The sequence below is a fragment of the Capra hircus genome, chromosome 22, assembly GCF_001704415.2.
Source record: "Capra hircus breed San Clemente chromosome 22, ASM170441v1, whole genome shotgun sequence".
NCBI classification, from domain to species: domain Eukaryota; kingdom Metazoa; phylum Chordata; class Mammalia; order Artiodactyla; family Bovidae; genus Capra; species Capra hircus.
Genome location: NC_030829.1, coordinates 14,194,120 through 14,212,951, shown reverse-complemented (window position 1 = coordinate 14,212,951; position 18,832 = coordinate 14,194,120). Strand labels below are relative to the sequence as shown.

Genomic DNA, 18,832 nt, shown 5'->3' with positions numbered 1-18,832 from the left:
CGAAGCCAGAGGTCTACTCAGCTGCTTGGGACATCTCCCCCACGAGCTGGTGACCGGAAAAGGCCGAAGCCGGAGGTCTACTCAGCCGCTGGGGACGTCTCCTCCACAAGCTGGTGACCGGGAGGGCCCAGTAAGTGCGCACCCGATACCGGGCCCTAGGAGGTGGTCGCCAGGGACGGCAGGCCCTGAAGCAGAAGGGACTTACCCCGTATCCTGCCGTCCGGGGGTTTGGTCAGCTGCCTGGGTCCGGGGCTACTGTGGCGGTGGAGCTCGAGGGGGCCTCAACAGCGAGTGCCGGGGGCCCTCACCTTGAGCCCCACGTTGGGTGCCAGATGTAAGAAACGCCGCGGGAAGAAAGAGCCACCTCTATGGACCATTGATGAAGGCCTTTATTGGTCGCTCTCGGGCAGAACTCCCGGGGGCAGGTGAGCAAGGAGTCTGCGAGGTATGAGGGGTGGGGAAAGGTTTTATAGCCAGGGCCAGCGTCCAAGCCAGGCTCTCCCATATAAGGTAGAAAGCGTGGGCTACAGCGGCGGTTGGTGTCCAAGGGCTCCGTGATGGCACCTGATTGGACCAGGCTGCAGGGGGTCGGTCCCCGGAAGTTTGGTCCCCTCCCGGTGCCTGCTTGGTTGTTGGCCAGCCTCCGGGACTCGTCTGCAGCACTTTTCCGGGGCTTGCCTCAACATGCCCGACCTTTCATCCCGGCCTTTTTGATATAGGACAAGGGGCACCGGTCCTCTCTGGCTACTTCCTGCTGAAGGCGGGCAGCGAGGGGTAGGGTGTGGCCGGAGTGGAGGGGGAGGGGGCAGGAATCGGAGTGGAAACCAACTCGAGATCAGGTTTCTGGTCTTTTCTCATGTACAAAAGGGAGATAATCCGTAACCTTTTCTAAAGGGGAGGGAAACTGAGGAGCGATTGTTACAGATTAAGTTGCCCCTTCCACCAAGGATGGAAGAAAACCGGACAGTGGAGGAAGGAAGAAATGATGAGGGCACAAGGCTGCAGTGCCACCAACTGTTCAATTACTACCCAGGAAGGGCCCCAACGATCAGCCCCAAGCCCCGACTCCCCCACCCACTGTTAGGATGGATCAACGCCGTAACACGGGCACCCCACTTCCAGACCCCAGCCAATAGCAACACAACTTCTCAGCCAATCAGAGCCCTGCGCTTTTTCCGGCGTTCTGCGTGCTGCCCTGGAGACGGGTTGGACCGATCCAAACGCGGAGCGGTGCGGAACTCGCAAGGCCGGTCACTGACGCTCTGAGCCTTGCCAAGCACGTTCTACCCCGGTTTGGGATCGATCGGTGGTCTCGTCCTAACGCTAGGCGCGGGGCCATTGAAGTTGACGGGGGGCTATTGAAGTTGACCCTAGCGGCTCCACTTCCCGGCCCCAGCCAATGGGAACCGAAACTGCTCAGCCAATCAGCGCGGGGCGCTCAAAGCGGCGTTCTGCGTGCTGCCTTGGAGACCGGCTGGCCGAATCCAAACCCGGAGGGGTGCTTCACCTACACGGCCTCACTGTGTTCCTTTTGCGTCCCGCCTTGCTCCATTGCTTCGCCCCTGGCCTTTAGCCAGTGGACTCGTCTTCAGGCGTCGGGGCCGAGACGCGAGCACTCCCGCTAGGTATCCCATGGACCTGCGGATTCTCATCAGCGAGCGAGCAGGTGAGCGGCAGTGGCGGTTTTAGGGGCCAGGAATTTGTGTCCCTGTCTCTCTCAGCGTTCGCCGGTCTGCAGGGGTGCCGCCCACCACTCTCTCTCCCTCCGCGGACCCTTTGCCCCCAGCGCCCCCTCTCTCTTCGGGCTCCGTTTTTTTGTGCTTGTGTTCAACTCTACAGAACTTTTGATTTAGGGTACACGAAACACCTCTTCTAGGACCTGAGTTCTGGAGATGCGCTTTATAGACACCTCATATTCGGAGTTTTATTTCTTAAAACTCTAGTTGAGCTTCCTGGGTTCTAAGCTGGCCTCGCTGACTGATGTCGTTGGACGTGGGGAGGCAGTGAAAGCCTCCAGTTTGGGGCGGGTGGCGTGCGGGAAGAGCGGCTTAGAGCCTATGCTTTCGAGGTCAGTCGAAGCTCAAAGCCTGCAATTGATTTCGTCCGAAAAGTGCAGCGAGGAGGAGCAGCAGTTTAGGGCTCAGTGTAGTGCCCGACGTCTCTTGTGCTATCGGGAATGGTTGGCTTGGATTTCTAAGGTAGCGTGCCACCGGAGGGCTAGTTAAAACGCAAATTGCTGGATCCCGCTTCCAGAGTTTGTGATTCAGTACCGTCTGGGCCCCATGTTGGGGAATTTGCACTTCTCAGTTCCTGGGTGTTGCTAATGCTGCTAGAGAGCGAGTTTAAAGATTTGAAGGTGTGGATGATTAAGAGGAGGTTCTTGTCTTCACCTGCGTGCCCCTGCTGCCTGCTCTTGTTTCAGAGTTTGAGTATAGGCCCAGCCCGCTGAAATCATAAAAGCTTCAACTGCTGATAGGTGTGAGTTGCTCTGATGATACCTGGGTGAACTTACAGGTTAAAAGAGACTTAAAAGACGCACAGTGCTTTTTAGAAAGTGTGCATGACTAAACTGAGGTGTCTGGGAATGCGCACTTGAATGAGAAAAGTATAAAGAAACGCATGAAAGTCAGGAGAGTGATGACCTTTGGGGGGAGTATTGAGGAGTTGTGATTGTTGGAGGCTCAGGGAAGGACTTCTTGGAAAAGGGCTGTGGCTGGTCTGGGTGGTGATTACAAGGATGGCCTTCTTGTAATAATTCTTCAAGCTATACGTTTATTTTGTGGGTTTTTCTGTATTTGTGTTTTGTTTTACAATTTAAGAAATTACAACATTTAAAAAATGTGCATTGGGAAGTCTGAGGTGAGGAACATCCTTGGACTGAGTAAAAAAAGAATCTTAAAGACAGTGGTTTTCAAATCTGAAAGATAACTTCTAAAATAGTCTGATTGAATTCTTATTTTGCTCTAAGGAAGTTGAGCCCACAGAGAGAGGAAATACTGCAGGTAATAAACCACCCTTGTCTAAGCCGACGCTGTAATTGATATGTTTTGTAAATTTCAGGCTGAGTGCCCTGCTCAGATGCCTCTATTCAGTGAAAGATGGAGGAAATGAACTTGGCCCGACTCAAATTCAAAATTTTAAGATTTTTTTTTTTCTTGTGGACTAAAAACTTGTTCTGAAGGAATCACTCATCTTATAATAACTTATTTTAACATCTTATGCTGATGTATCATAATATAACCAGTTTGTGAACATTTAAGATCTCAGGTTATTATTATTATTTTTTTGACACATAATTTCTCCTGTTAAGGCTGCATTTTGGTGGCTTAGGAGTCAGGACTGGTTCTCTTTACCATAACCAAAAGACTGCCAGATATTTCTCCAGGAAAGATGGCCTTATTTGACATCAGCAGGGAATTCCAATTTGGCGTGTGTAACCACGACAAGACATGGTGCAGTTCCCCAGCTTGGCAGGGAAGGAGAAAGATTTTATAAAGGGGAAGAGTAAGTTGGGAAGGCTGTGGTAAACAAAGACTCCATTGACGGAGTCCTTGCTAGGAAAGAAGAGGATTCTTCTTCCAGTTGAGCTTGGCTATCATCGCAGGGTTATGAGAGCACCCCACTTCTTGTCTCCCAACTCTATTTAATCGAAATTTTTGTTTAATATGTATATACATATTTTACGTTTCTCTCTTTTGATCAAGATCTTTCTCTGAAAGCATCGCTGATCAAGAGTCAGGTTTTGTAGTTGCAGAGGCTTTTTGTCCCTCTATGTCGGAAAGTATCTTTCCTGGGTGTAGTGTCTCAGGTGGGGGGGAAGTGCAGAGTGGAAACCTATTAAGGTAACAGTTACAAAGGAGGGGTAGGAGAGAGATCTTCCAGGCACTTTTAATCTAAAATCTATATGTTATCAAGATCATAGACATTGGTGATCATCTGAAGTCTTAGGCCATAATCTAAGGTTTGGCGTTGGCGACCGAATGGTTAGCCCATTCAGGATGGCTGTTCTCTTGGTTGCTGTACATGCCTTGCTTGACCTCGCCCTACTTCACTCACAGGACTATCCAGTCCTCTTCGTTAGTCTCTGGTTCCTGATGAGCCCACCTGGCATCAGTTCCCCTGTAAATGGTAGACCCCTCCTCCCTCAAGTAGTGCAGATTGCTGCCATGTCTTGTTCTGCCCGCTGTCTGCCACGCACAGTGGGTTGTCTCTCCAGCACCTTGCTTCAGGCATTTAAGACCCCTGTCCAGTAAGTCATTTACGTCTCTGTCGCTGACTCCAGGCTCTCTCTCTGAGACTGAGCAGTTACAAGGCTCGTGGGCCTGCAGGGTGGAGCCCCGCAGTGACAACCTTCCAGCAGGCCAGACCTGCATACCTTGGGAAAGCTGTCTCATTGGATGTTGTCTGCTTTAATTTGCAGAATCTTTACTTTCAGATCACCAGTTGCTGTGCAGGTCCCGTCAGAGTTCTGCATTTTCTTTAGATGTGGCACATGAATCCAAAAGTTGTGTTCCTTGGAGTTCGGTGGCACAAGGGTTGGTTAGTAATTACTCAGTAGGGACCTGTCTAGTGATGCTGAAGATGGTTCTTCCAGAAGTGTCTTTTCCAGCAAACGACCTCTCCAGGTTGCAAGGTATGATGCTGGAGGTCTTTGTTTCCTGAGGGTGCCCTATAAGAAGACTGCCCTGCCAAAACATGCTTATGTTTCATAGAAGGAATTAGGCCTTTCAATATTGGAGTAACCCTCCATTTATTAGTTGTGGATTGTGAGAAGCAGGAGCCCAGTGCATTGGATGTCCTGTGACTATCTCAAGAGGTTGAGAGTTTCTGAATTACAGAAGGGATGGATCTGAGATTTAGAAGGACCAACAGCAATGCTTTTGGTTGAGATATTTGGAGGGCCTCTGTATTTTGCCAGTTGAATCTTAAAAATGCTGGTCCTTTAGCCCCATAAGAGGCAGTAGACTGTCTGCAAGCAAAGGTTCAGTCCAGTGTGACAACACACAGATCATGACTAAATCATACTTTATCTGTTAGATGGGACAGTATGTAATTCATTTGCCACTAGGTGATGTTTCCCCAGCGGTATTGATTCATGAAGGCCGTCATTTTGTTAGTAGACTGACAAAATGCATGTACAGGGATAAGGAGTGGGGATTTTAGTCTCTCATAGGGCAGGGCTGTTTCTTAGTCCAAACTAAAGCTTTTTCTTTTATCAAACCAACAGTTGTTGAATTTCTAATCTTGTTTTTCTTTTTCTGAGGCCAACTGTTGGCCCTTTGTGCCAGTTTTTCTAAATTATCATTTTGGGAAATATCTTTTTGGACCATGACAGAGGTTTGGTTGCTGTTGGTCCCTTTAAGGGCAGCATTTCTTGCAGCAATATTAATAGCAGCCAGGTGATTTTGTTCTGCTTCTGGAGAGTCAAGCTTTGAATGCCCCAGAATCTTAATAATAGCTCATCTGGCAGGTAAAAGTATTGCTTGTAATAATTTCTGAACATAGGAGCCACTTAAATTTTATTTCTCTTGGAAGTAAGGAAACCACGTTACTTCCTTAGCATTCCAAGATTTTGAGCTACTCTGAAAGCACATCATGAGAAACGCTGGCACAAGCTGGAATCAAGATTGACAGGAGAAATATCAATAACCTCAGATACGCAGATGACACCACCCTTATGGCAGAAAGTGAAGAAGAACTAAAGAGCCTCTTGATGAAAGTGAAAGAGGAGAGTGAAAAAGTTGACTTAAAGATCAACATTCAGAAAACGAAGATCATGGCATCTGGTCCCATCACTTCATGGCAGATAGATGGGAGAACAATGGAAACAGTGGCTGACTTTATTTTTCTGGGCTCCAAAATCACTGCAGATGGCGATTGCAGCCATGAAATTAAAAGACGCTTACTCCTTGGAAGGAAAATTATGACCGACGTAGACAGCATATTAAAAAGCAGAGACATTACTTTGCCGACAAAGGTCCATCTAGTCAGGCTATGGTTTTTCCAGTCGTCATGTATGGATGTGAGAGTTGGACTCTAAAGAAAGCTGAGCCCCGAAGAATTGATGCTTTTGAACTGTGGTGTTGGAGAAGACTCTTGGGAGTCCCTTAGACTGCTAGGAAATCCAACCAGTCCATCCTAAAGGAGATCAGTCCTGGGTGTTCATTGGAAGGACTGATGTTGAGGCTGAAACTCCAGTACTTTGGCCACCTGATGTGAAGAGCTGACTCATTGGAAAAGACCCTGATGCTGGGAAGGATTGAGGGCAGGAAGAGAAGGGATGACAGAGGATGAGATTGTTGGATGGTATCATTGACTCGATGGACATGGGTTTGAGTGGACTCCGGCAGTTGGTGATGGACAGGGAGGCCTGGCATGCTGCAGTTCATGGGGTCGCAAAGAGTCTGACATGGCTGAGCAACTGAACTGAAAGCATATCTACTATCAGTATAAATACTGACACTTCTGTTCTTGGTTGAAGTATAAGCCCCTGTTGTTTCGTTGCTAAGTTGTGTCTGACTCTTTGCAACTGCATGGCCTTGTAAAAGACTACATCAGATTGTTATTCACTCATGAATATAAGATGAATTTGTTGGCCAAGAAAATGAAGTTGTTATAATGGGTGGTTAAAAAAAAAATGATTTGAAAGAGTTGGCCAACTTTCTCCAGTAAAAGGCCAGATAGTAAATATTTTAGAGGGTGTGCAGGTCATAGGGTCACTCTTACTACTACTCAACATTGCTGTCATAGCTGGAAAGCATCCTTAGACAGCATATAAGTGACTGGACATGGCGGTGTTCCACTGATTTACAAAGGAGTCAGCAGGCTGGATATGGCCCAGGAACCAGTAGTTTGCTGACCACTGACTTCGAATAATATTTGAATTGACTCTTAAAATCTCCTTGGATTAGATAGAAATACTATCATTCTATATTTATTTACATAGTGTTTTCACATGCATTGTCTCATTTCTCATAATTTATGGTTCAGTTCAGTCACTCAGTCGTGTCTGACTCTTTGCGACCCCATGAATCGCAGCACGCCAGGCCTCCCTGTCCATCACCAACTCCCGGAGTTCACTCAGATTCACATCCATTGAGTCAGTGATGCCATCCAGCCATCTCATCCTCTGTCGTCCCCTTCTCTTCCTGCCCCCAATCCCTCCCAGCATCAAAGTCTTTTCCAATGAGTCAACTCTTTGCATGAGGTGGCCAAAGTACTGGAGTTTCAGCTTTAGCATCATTCCTTCCAAAGAAATCCCAGGGCTGATCTCCTTCAGAATGGACTGGTTGGATCTGCTTGCAGTCCAAGGGACTCTCAGGAGTCTTCTCCAACACCACAGTTCAAAAGCATCAATTCTTTGGCGCTCAGCCTTCTTCACAGTCCAACTCTCACATCCATACATGACTACTGGAAAAACCATAGCCTTGACTAGATGGACATTGGTCGGCAAAGTACTGTTTCTGCTTTTGAATATGCTACCTAGGTTGGTCATAACTTTTCTTCTAAGGAGTAAGCGTCTTTTAATTTCATGGCTACAATCGCCATCTGCAGTGATTTTGGAGCCCCCCAAAACAAAGTCTGACACTGTTTCCACTGTTTCCGCATCTATTTGCCATGAAGTGATGGGACCAGATGCCATGATCTTCGTTTTCTGAATGTTGAGCTTTAAGCCAACATTTTCACTCTCCTCTTTCACTTTCATCAAGAGGCTTTTTAGTTCCTCTTCACTTAGATGGGGCTTATTACCCCATTCATTACACAGTTACTGACACAAAGTGCTTTCCCGTGTAACAGAGTAAGAGCTGTATCAAGATACATTGACTGAAATCTCATTCATTCCCTGGTTTTGTTCCATGTGTTCAAAATAGCTGTCATTTTCATTATGTTTGTTATGGTCTTGTCGCTAGGGAGTTGAATATTGGTTTGTGAATTGTTTTATTTTTTTCTTAGTTTTTTTTTTTATTTTACGAAAACAAAGACACGTGTATCAACATTTATAGGTGGAATTTGAATTTATAGAATTATTAGATTTATTGATTACATATTAAATAGCGTAGGCTAATCAATCATCCAGCTAGTTTGGGTTTTGAAGTGTCATATTTGTTTACTTTTTAGGGGTTAGAGATGCTATTAGACTGTCATTTTATCGAAGGTGAGAAGTCAACCCAGAGATGGAAAACTTCATCCTGTATGAGGAGATTGGCCGAGGAAGCAAAACTGTGGTCTACAAAGGGCGACGGAAGGGGACCATCAATTTTGTAGCTATTCTTTGTAGTGATAAGTGCAGGAGGCCTGAAATAACCAACTGGGTAAGTCAAGTATGTTTCTCTCTCTTTGGGAAAAGATGATCAGATGGAGTAAGTAGTATGTAAACAGAAGTCACTGAACTCACTGTAGCAGACAGTCCATTTTCAGACTGGAATGGGTGACCTTCTCTCTTTAGTGCCAGTAGTCCTGAATAATGGCTCCTAAACATACTCAAGTATCAATAACTAGCAACTTAGATTTCTGGTTTTTGTTTTTTTTTTATGAGTCAGGGAAAATACAGTCTATTATCCGATCACTTAAAAATAAATTTATTTGACTGTGACAGGACTTAGTTGCAGCGGGTGGGATCCAATTCCCTGACCAGGGATCAAACTCTGGCTCCCTGCATTGGGAGCTAGGAGTCTTAGCTACTGGACCATCAGGGGAGTCCCCAGATCATTTACTTTCACATTTACTACATGATTATGAAGCTTTCCAAAGGAAGGATATTAGGTGAGAGTAACTTGGGTTTAACATAGTTGTACCACTTTACAGCCCAGACTCCTTAGACCAAACCTAGCTATTTTTTTTAATTGTGGAAAAAATACACGTAACAATGGAGAAGGCAATGGCACCCCACTTCAGTACTCTTGCTTGGAAAATCCCGTGGATGGAGGAGCCTGGTGGGCTGCAGTCCATGGGGTCGCTAAGAGTCGGAGATGACTGAGCGACTTCCCTTTCACTTTTCACTTTCATGCTTTGGAGAAGGACATGGCAACCCACTCCAGTGTTCTTGCCTGGAGGATCCCAGGGACAGCGGAGCCTGGTGGGCTGCCATCTATGGGGTCGCACAGAGTCGGACACGACTGAAGTGACGCAGCAGCAGCAGCACACATAACAAAGTTTATCATCTTAACCATTTTTAAGTGTGTAGTTTGACATTGTCAGTAAGTATATGCCTATTCCTGTGCAGCCATCACCATCTTATATGAGGTACCTTTCAGAAACAAAGTACAATACAGTGGTGATTGCCAGGGAAAGGGGAAATGGGGAGTTATTGTTTAATGTGTAGAAATTTTCATTCTTGCATGATGAAAAGAGTTCTGAATGAATAATCACACTCTTGGTACTTAGCCAAAAGAGTTGAAAACTTAGGTCCACATAAAAACCTGCACACAGATGTTGACAGCAGCTCTATTTTTAATCAAAACAATCAGGATGCCCTGCAGTGGGTAAATAAACAAACTGGAACATATATACACTGGAATACTGTTCATTAATAAAAGGAAATGGGCAATCAAGCCACAAGTAGACAGAGGAACCTTAAATGGACATTGTTTGGTAAGAGAAGCCAGTCTGAAAAGGCTGTATAGTGTATGGTTCCAACCATGTGACATTCTGGAAAAGGCAAAACTATGGAAACAGTAAAATGATCAGTAGTTGCCAGAGTTTGGGGGGTGGTGGGAGAGTGGGAGGGATGAATAGGCGGAGCACAGAGGATTTTAGGGCAGTGAAACTCTTCTATATGGTAGATGCTATAATAATACAAGTCATTACAGATTTGTCCAAACCCATGAAATATTTGGTTTTCCCCAGAGGCCCTACTATTATACATTCCCACAACAGTGTGCAAGGGATCTCATTTCTCCACACTGTGGCCAACACTTGTTATTTTTGTCATTGTTGTTATTTATCATTATTTTAAACAGCCATCCTCACCTGCGTGAGGAGGTGTTGGCTTTTGAAAGGCGTGTGGACAGTTGAAGGAAGACAGATGTATGGGACAAGATGCTCTCTAGCTGGTTGATTTGGAACTGGGAACAGGAGGAATTTCTCTTCTGATTACCTTTTCACTGAGGTGAGACTCTTAAGTCTTCAGTTATGGGAGACCGGCAGGCAGTGTTCTAGAGAAGAGGAAAGAAAAGGTGTGAGTAGGTCACCTGGAGGGCAGACTGGCTGGGGCCCTTTAGAGTGGGGGTCGTCAGTGGAAGGCAGAGCAGTCAGCGTGGTTTGTGTCCGCTTCAGTGCCTTAGGTGTGTGCAGACTGTGGGGAGGGTTGGATTGAACCAGAATTGCAGTCCTGGAGCGAGTGAGCTGGAAAGTGAGTGAGTGGTGGACATGGATTAGGATGTGTGGAAGAGATTTGGGAGAGAACAATGTTACCAGTTAAAAAAAAATCTGGCAATGCCATCCAACAGACATATAATGGGGGTTATAAATCTAACTGTAAAGTTCGTAGTATCTACATTGTAAAAGGATAATAAATAGGTGAAATTCATCTTATTAATATATATTAATCTCTGCTGCTGCTAAGTCGCTTCAGTCGTGTCCGACTCTGTGTGACCCCATAGACGGCAGCCCACCAGGCTCCCCCGTCACTGGAGTGGGTTGCCATGTCCTTCTCCAATACATGAAAATGAAAAGTGAAAGGGAAGTCGCTCAGTCGTGTACCGACTCTTCGCGACCCCATGGACCGCAGCCTACCAGGCTCCTCCGTCCATGGGATCCTCCAGGCAAGAGTACTGAAGTGGGGTGCCATTGCCTTCTCCATATTAATCTCATATGAGATTAATAATACCATGTGTTATTTTTTCAGTGTGCAACCAGCGAGATATTTTTCTAATTTTGATGTTGATTGTTGGGTGTCTGGTGTGTGTTTTACACTTGAAGCTCATCCCGGCTGCTGCTCCAGAGCACAGTAGGCCTCTGTGGCGAGTACTGGCCACAGAATCTCCTGCACTGGCCAGTGGAGGCTGCACGTGGGTGATGGAGGTCCGGGTGGAGGCTGAGATGGGCAGAGCGGTGTGTGGAAGAGTGGGTCCTTGGCAAGTATTGAGTGATGGGGAGGGTCAGGAGGAGTGTGCTGTGGCCTGATTTCTTTTGGGATTTCTGTATCTCCTTTATTTTTTCACTAGGACCTCCCCTTCCCGAGTCAGAATTAGCGAGGATCCCTTTAAACTTATTTGCCCAGGGTTCTCCCCATTCTCTAGTGGCCTTATATTGGGGATTTATTACAAGATGCTTCTCAAATTCTCCCTTGGACACTCTGGTTTTCTCCTCATCTGTCTTCTAAGTCATGTAGATTAGTTTTCCTTTATTTTTGTTACAATATGAGCCCACCAAGTTGTTCCTGGAGCGTGCCAAATTCTGTTTCTTAAACAGGGAGCTCTGTATTTCTACAAATTATGGGCTCATTAGCCTGTGTTGAGTGACAGTAGATTTTCTGGGTTTTTTTGGTTAATTTTTTTTTATTTTTAAGAAAATCAGAAAGCAAGGATCCAGTGCACCTTGATAGTCAGTCATCAGCAATTCTGAGTCTTGATGTTCTATACACATTTTTGTAGTTTTAGTTCCTATATTTAATGGGATTTTTAAAGGGGAAAGCCAAAAACCCCCAAAGCAACTTAATATTTTTTAATGGACATGCTTTTGCATCTTTATTACTGAGTTTTTGAATTCACTCTTGTTTTTGGTATATAAATATTCTTATAATCCATTGGAAATGTACATTTTAAGATCAGCATGTTCACATTAGGGCTTCCCTGGAGGCTCAGATGATAAAGAATCCACCTGCAATGCAGAAGATATGAGTTTGATCGCTGGGTCAGGAAGATCCCCTGGGGAAGGAAATGGCAACCCACTCCAGTATTCTTGTCTGGAGAATTCCATGGACAGAGAAGCTTGACAGGCTGTACAGCCCATGGGTTTGCAAAGAGTCAGACACGACTGAGTAAGCACATAACCATCATTCTTAATGTCTATATTTTAAATTATTTATTATTTTATTCCACTGAATAAGTTCCATTGTTTTCTTATCTATTTCCCAGGTCTTGATGTGTGTGATATTTAGGTGTTTCTTAATAGATTCTAAGGTTTTAAGAAGTTTTTTTCTTAGTGTGAATGCTGTGTGTTTTTATAGGTCCGTCTCACCCATGAAATTAAACACAAGAACATTGTAACTTTTCATGAATGGTATGAAACCAGCAATCATCTCTGGCTAGTTGTGGAACTCTGCACAGGTAGGAGTAAAGAGGTGCTACGATTATAGTCACTGTATATTGCTTTGAAAAAACATGATGTAGATTTTGTTATTTTTCACTTTTTCTTCTATTATGAACATAAGCATACTGTTGACTACATTAACTTGAACATCTGTTGTTTGATATATTAGGGACAGGAAAAAAGCAAAGCTGTTTGGTAAGAGGAAGAGATGCAGTTTAGGGTTAACTTTGGTATAAAATAATACTAAATCATCTTCATAGAATTTAGAGATAATTTTTAGTGACTGATCAAACAAGTTTTTCCATTCAATAAAAATAAAAGATTTGAGGTAAACTACCTATTACCTAATTAGTTCTTATTTTTTAATTCTTATGCAAAGGATACTTGCATTAGTAAAACTTAAGCAATATAGAAAAATAGATGAATCAACAAATTCCACCACCTGGCAATAATTAGAGATAATATAGCTCTTGCTTAATAAAATTTTCCAAGACTGTATACAGAGAGCAAGGTGACTAAATACATAGGTATTGTCTGGACTTTCAGTTTCAGTGTCTTTAGGAAAAAATGTCAGAAGAACCATAGTTATACATTGAGTAATAATAAAGAATTATTAAATATTAAGATGAAATGTAATAATTTCTAGCTTTATGAGTCTCTTACCTATTGACCCTTATAATTTATAAAGCAATTATAAAAGAGCTTATTTGGAATAGTAAATTATTTGCATTTTGCATTTTATTTTTTGAATCAATGGGAGTAGATGGTGGTTTAATTTCTTTCATAAGATGTACTCACTGTTGAGGTGATCAGGGGACTCCACCTGTGTTACTTTTTGATTCAGCAGTTTTCTGACCCCTGGCTGTTGTAACAACCTAACTCATTTGTACCTGTGTTTGGAATGGTTCCTCACCCACCAAACAAAATGAACAGAACCCAGAATGCCTCCTACCTTCATCACAGGAATTCTGATTGAACTTTCAGCTGCCAGCTAAGACTCCTTTTTCTATGAACTTGACTTCTAATTATAATCTTGATCCTAAAAAAAAAAAAGTTTGTTTCTGACACTTAGGTGGTAGAGTTATGACAGGGACCTTGGAAGGATATAGACGTGGAATTCACAGTGTGTCTGCCACTAACCTATTATTTCATCAGTGGTGTACATCAGAGTTTGTAATTTTCTAACACTTAAGGAAGAGCACCTTTTTGTGTCAGGCAGTACTTGTGGAATGTGACATAACTTTGCATGGGGGTAAAGATGACTATCCTCTGCGCAGTGTGATGAAAGTATACCATTCTGTAGCTGTTTCTTTCCCAAGGGGTCTGGAGTGAGAGATCACAGTGCCAGAGTGATTCTTCCTTCACCCCACTTGCATATTTATAGACTATCCTTCCAGGCCGAGCAGCTATTCGCCCTTAGCTGGCTCTGGAGTGTGGAGCTTCCTGTTAGGGTTCCTGGACCGGTGTTGATTCACGAATATGTTTCCCCGTCAGATGGTCCAGATGGACCGATTTGATTGTGTTTTAATGCTCAGGTCCCAGCATGGAACCTTTCTAGAGGCACTGTGTAATGCTGGTGGGTTAAAGTGGGTGATTTTAATCAACTTGCAGGTGGTTCTTTAGAAATGGTTATTGCTCAAGATGAAAATCTCCCAGAAGATGTAGTGAGAGAGTTTGGGATTGACCTGCTGACTGGATTACATCATCTTCATCAACTTGGCATTCTCTTCTGTGATATTTCTCCTGGGAAGGTAATTCATGAAAGTTTTGATTCCCTGACTGTTTGTGTCTCAATCTATAATGCTTCCTCAAAGATGTTTTTATTTTTAGATACAACTTTGATATATTTAGAGCATCTTGAAATTTGTTAGTCAACTTTTTTTTTTTAACAAAAGGGAGTACATAGTATTATATTTTAGGTTCCTATTTAGCAGCCTGTTGAAGTACCTTTTAGAAAGTGAAATCTCCCCTCCTTTCAGGATTCTCAGAGTAAGTATCATTGCTCTTGAGGTACGTTGTGAATGATGAGCTCAATAGACCTATAGAATAAGACTCTTCGTTCCTAAATTATAGTTCACACTTATGAGACATTATTATAGTTTGATAATGACATTCTTGACAATGTGTGTTTGATTCCTGCTATTTTATATCAAACATTTTTCTTTTCTGGTAGAACTAATTACCCATTGCTAAATGTGTTTCACTGTTGCAGAATCACAAACCTGCTTAGTGTCTGAGTCACATCAACACTGATACTGAGATGCTGTGTGTCCTGGACCAGTTACCCTTTCTCTTTGTACCTTAGGTTTCTTGCCTGTGATGGGGCGGGGGCGGGGTGGGGGCGGGGGTGGGGGTGATGCCGGCAGATATTTCAAGGAGATAGTGGGAATTACATATTATGTTCAAGTGCAATTCATAGGACGTTTTCTGGTAGATAGTGTGCTCGCAGCCAGTGGCACCTGTTGCCTTTATAAGTTCTTACTCTTAGGGATTGTATGTGTTACTGGTCTTAGTTGCTACTTCTTTTCCTTTGTTAATGAAATGAAAAGTTGAATATGTTCTTGTTAAATGTTACTTTAGGCCATCTGTAGAAGAACATAATGAAACCTACAAAAAAAAAAACCCCTTAAAAACTCTCTGTAACAGCCATTCTCATTTGAAATATTCATATCCTTGTTTGAAGACTGTAGCCGCTTAATTGTGTTACAGCCCTGAAAGCCGCTGTGGACAATATATAAATGGATGGATGTAACTTTGTTTCAAAAAAACCTCTATTTGTAGACATGGAAATGTCAGTTTCATGTAATTTTCACCTGTCAAGAAGTAATATTTTCATTTTTTTCAACCATTTAGAACCATAAAAACCGTGCTTAGCTCATGCTTGTACAAACATAGGCAGTAGCAGTATATGGCCCAGAGGCTATAATGTGCCTGCCAGCTCCTATATGTGAGCTCTTTTATGAGGTCTCATATCAGCTGTTCATAATCTTGGAGCTTCAGGCTGATTTATAAGTTAACTTTTATTCTAGAGCTGGATTTGGAGGAGTTCCAGCAGGATGCCTATTTCTGTGAATGGAGTTCTGTTGAAACAGCCACACCCTTTCATTTATGTATTGTCAGTGGTTGCAGACTTGAGAAGTCAGGGCAGAAACCGTATGTATGGCTTGCAAAGTCTAAAATATTTACTAACTTAAAAAAGAATTATCTGCCACCTGCCGTTGGTTCTGCAAGTGTGTTCCCTGGACCAGCAGCATCAACATTACTTGGGACTTGTTACAAATGCAGGTTCTTGGGCCTCACCCCAGACCTGTTGAATCAGAAACTCTCAGGGTAGGGACTAGTTGTCGTCTTAACAAGGCCTTCAGGTGCTCAAAAGAAAAAAAAAAAGTTTAAAAGTCACTGTGGTAGACTAACTGACATCCTTAGTATCTGTGACTAGAAGTAAAGAGTAAACTTTAAACTGCTTTGAGGATCAAAAAGCCCCTTGCAAGGGAGGGAAAAGATAAAGGTAAGAGAACACTGGCTCCTGGTATAGTTTCAATAATCAATAGATAACTTATCATCACAAATTATATTAGCAGACTTGAGCACTTTTTCGTATGGTAGTCACAGTCAGAAGCCCTTGGCATCATGTATAACCTCAATCCTTAAAACTATCTGAAGTATCACTTTCCCCATTTTATAGGTGAAGAGACTGAGATTTACAAAGGGTAAGTAATTTCTGTAGGTTAGACTGCCAGTAAGTGGTGAACCTAGGGGTCAAATCTGGGTCTCTAACTTCAGAACCCTTAGTCTGAACCCTGCAACCCCTAGGACTGGTGGGTTTCCAAGTCCTCTTTGAGCTGTTACTGAGGGTTCGTGAGTAGATTGTTTTATGTACATTCTTCATCTTTCCCAAAAGACTGCTGTTTCCCTCTGTGGTTTTATGGCACATTTTTCATCTGCATCTGAGAAGGGAGAATTTAATATTTGATTCTGTTAGTGTTGGAGTTACATTTCCTAAGCTTCTTTTTGGGGCTTCCCCAGTGGCTCAGCAGTAAAGAATCCTGCAGTGCAGAAGACCTGGGTTGGATCCTTGGGTCAGGAAGATCCCTTGGAGGAGGGCATGGCAACCCACTCCAGTAATTCTTGCCTGGAGAATCCCATGGACAGAGGAGCCTGGCGGGCTACAGTCCATAGGATTGCAAAGAGTTGGACACGACTGAAGCGACTGAGCATAGCATTTTCTTTTAAAAAAAATTCTGTTTAATTTTCTGAGTTGTGATGAAGTAAGAAAGCCAATACTCAGGGTTCTGTAGTGAGATTATAAGAGGTACGGATGGAAATGCAAATAACACTGAATTTGTGTTTGAACCCATTTGTTTCTTCACCTTTATAGATACTCTTGGAAGGGCCTGGAACACTGAAGTTTAGTAATTTTTCCTTGGCCAAAGTGGAAGGTGAAAATTTGGAAGAGTTCTTCACCTTGGTGGCAGCAGAAGAAGGAGGAGGTGACGGCGGGGAAAATGTAGTGAAGAAAAACATGAAAAGTAGAGTGAAAGGTATGAGGCGAGCTTCAAGGTCAGAAGTCCAGTGGTGGGCCACCCAAGTCCCGTGTTTGGGAGAAAATGTCCACCTTTTATGTTGCCAGCCAAATGATGCATTGAAAATAAATGATAAGGACCCAGGAGAAGCCTGGATTTATGGATGGCTTTGTCTAGGACCTAAGGTTTTCCATGTGGATCTAATGCCGTTAAAGCACAGGGAACCTCTGACAAAGCCTTCTCCTTCACTTCATCGCTGACCGCTCGTTAGAACGTAAGGAAGGGGATTTTGTCTCCCTTCCTGCTGTATCCTCAGCACTTACCCCCAGTGTCTGGCACACACCAGCAGCTCGGTATATATTCAGCATTGTTAAGTAGCTAATATTCTGCAACAATGGAAGATTTTTAGGGGTACATCCTTGGGAGGTGGTTTTGACAGTGAGATGGGGCCTAGGCTGTTAGCTCGCTGTGCTTGAGGGGAGAGTGTGAAGTCAAATTTCTTTTTTCTTTCCTACTTTTTTTTTTTTTCCTTTTGACTGTGCCTTGTGGCATGCCGGTTCCTAGTTCCCTGACCAGGAAGTCATATTTCTTATATGAGAACTTTTGATAGAAGTGATAAAGATCTTTTTTCCTAAGTTCCTGGTGCAGTACTTGAGACTTTGGACCAGTGAGACTCACCAGGAAGCAAAAGGCACTGGGAGAGAGGGCGGCATCTGTGGGCCTGGTGGTCACATGGCCTTGATGAGAATGAGATAACGTGATAGGGAGCAGCAGGTTAACCAGAGGCCCATAAATATGAGGAAAGAAATTTAACTTTCAGGGTTAGTGTTGAAGTAAAATTTCATGCCCAGGAAGAAGGCTCTTTAAATCCCCAAATATCATTCCATGGGATGACTGGCATCCTGTGAAAATGAGTATTGTAGACTATGCTTTTATTATAGAAAACAAGGAATGTACCTTTTGAAATAGTCCCTTCAAAAGGGGAAGAGGGCTGTGTTATAGAGAAATGTCAGTTTTTAGCAGTGATGCCTGGTCACTTCTGAGCTTAATCCAAGAACAATCCCATGGTGGGTGGGCCATGTTAACCTCTTTTCTAGTGACTGGTGATTACTCACTTCATGGGAAGGACATCTTCATTGGAAGATGGGAAACCCTGGGTTTTGGCAACTCTGTGGCTTAGAGGATGTGAGGGTACTTTCCAGGCCTCAGCTGTTCATGTCCGTAAGCAGGGGTGCTTTCTAATTCTGGAATTTGGTATTTCTGGGTAATACTAAACTCTGTCTCGTGTACATGATAAACGCTAGTACTGTTAACCAGTGGCTGCCTGTTCCTCTTCTGGACGCGTGGTAGGTTTGCATTGTCCCTGCCACAGCTCACCAGGTGTGGACAGAGGTCTCTTCGAGTTGGGAGTTTTAAGAGCCGGTGTTAAGTTAACCACATTCTTTGCCCCCACCTTGCTGACTGAGGAAGCACGTACTGAAATGTAGCCTGGGTCTTGGATGGACTGACTGTGAGGGTTGAAGCCCATTGACTGACCTGTAGGGGATGTGTAGTTTCATGATGAAGAAACTTGTGTAGTTAAGCCAGTGAGAATTTGGAGTGCTGACTTCTATATAACTCAATCTATTCTAATCAAGATATTGTTGATAACAATCAAAGGTTCTTTTCTTACAACTATTTGAATTGTTAATTTAAAAGAATATACACTTCAGTGTGCCACACCTCTTACTCAGGTGATTATTCAAAAGCTTTATATTTCAATACATCCTCACATATGCAGATGATACCACTTTAATGGTAGAAAGTGAAGAAAAACTAAAGAGCCTCTTAATGAGGTGAAAGAGGAGAGTGAAAAAGCTGGCATAGAACTCAGCATTCAAAAAACTAAGATCATGGCATCCAGTCCCATCAATTCATGGCAAATAGAAGAGGAAAGAATGGAAGCAGGGACAGATTTTACTTTCTTAGGCTCCAAAGTCATGGCGGATGATGACTGCCGCCATGGAATTAAAAGATGTTTACTTCTTGGAAGGAAAGCTATGATAAGCTTAGACAGC

The 18,832-nt window shown here is 43.5% G+C and overlaps 1 protein-coding gene across 3 annotated transcripts in view; it reads left to right on the top strand.

The window, feature by feature from the left end:
• ULK4 (unc-51 like kinase 4) overlaps positions 1-18,832 on the top strand; it is a 498,780-nt gene that overhangs the window by 8,275 nt on the left and 471,673 nt on the right. For 2 of the 3 annotated variants that reach the window (XM_018066893.1, XM_018066891.1), the window contains exons 1-5: positions 206-1,666; positions 8,119-8,312; positions 12,170-12,269; positions 13,864-14,003; positions 16,631-16,793. In XM_018066893.1, coding sequence (XP_017922382.1) covers positions 8,175-8,312; positions 12,170-12,269; positions 13,864-14,003; positions 16,631-16,793 — 541 coding nt within the window. In that variant the 5' untranslated portion in view covers positions 206-1,666; positions 8,119-8,174. Of the gene's footprint in view, positions 1-205; positions 1,667-8,118; positions 8,313-12,169; positions 12,270-13,863; positions 14,004-16,630; positions 16,794-18,832 lie in introns of those variants that run through there. The other variant, XM_018066892.1, reaches the window with a different exon arrangement.